The sequence below is a fragment of the Aureococcus anophagefferens genome, assembly GCF_000186865.1.
Source record: "Aureococcus anophagefferens unplaced genomic scaffold AURANscaffold_134, whole genome shotgun sequence".
NCBI lineage: Eukaryota > Pelagophyceae > Pelagomonadales > Pelagomonadaceae > Aureococcus > Aureococcus anophagefferens.
The window spans coordinates 10,754-11,379 of record NW_008705682.1 but is presented as its reverse complement, the minus strand read 5'-3'; the positions used below and the strand labels follow the sequence as shown (position 1 = coordinate 11,379).

Below are 626 nucleotides of genomic sequence, written 5' to 3'. Positions count from 1 at the left end.
AGGACCGCGCGCGTGCTCGATCGTCGCCGTCGACAAACGGAGGCTCCGCTCATACGATGTACTTCACGGTTTTTACAAGTTCACATGACGTACTTCGCCGATTTGCCAGTGGACCCGCGGCCGAATCGGCGACTCCTCGCAAAACAACAACAGAATAAAGATCGACTTCGACCTAACCTATGGTGTTCTGCAACTGCGCCGTCGACGCAGGACTTCCTCCTAGCGCGCGCTCGCGATCCCGATGACGTAGCGGAGCGTCTCGCACCAGGCGTCCCGCGCCTCCCTCGTCGGCGCGCGGAGCTCCAGCGTCCGAGGGTCGCCGCCGGGCGCGGCCGCGATCGCCACCTGGGGGCGGACCGAGTGGGGCACGTGCGACCAGCGCGCGACGCGGTCTCGAAGCCTCGACACGTTCCGTTCGACGACGCGTTCGAGTGGCATCGAATCACCCTCCTCCCCCCCGGGCGGCGCGCGACGAAGTCCCAGCCGTCGTGCGCCGCGCGAAGGTCGAAGCGCTTCGCCGCGACTTCGGCGCCGCGCAGCCTCGCCGCCCCCACGCGCGCCGCGACGGCGTCGCTCCGCCGTGCGCGCGACGCGGGGAACCACGACAGCTCGAAGTCCCTCTCTAT

General features: G+C 68.4%; 1 protein-coding gene across 1 annotated transcript in view; it reads right to left on the bottom strand.

Moving 5' to 3' along the window:
* Positions 1 to 219: 219 nt before the first annotated feature.
* AURANDRAFT_68421 (hypothetical protein) overlaps positions 220 to 626 on the bottom strand; it is a gene marked incomplete at both ends in the record, with an annotated part of 2,689 nt that continues 2,282 nt past the window's right edge. Inside the window, one exon of the mRNA XM_009044104.1 lies at positions 220 to 345. Within this exon, the coding sequence (XP_009042352.1) occupies positions 220 to 345 (126 nt within the window). The remainder of the gene's footprint in view (positions 346 to 626) is intronic.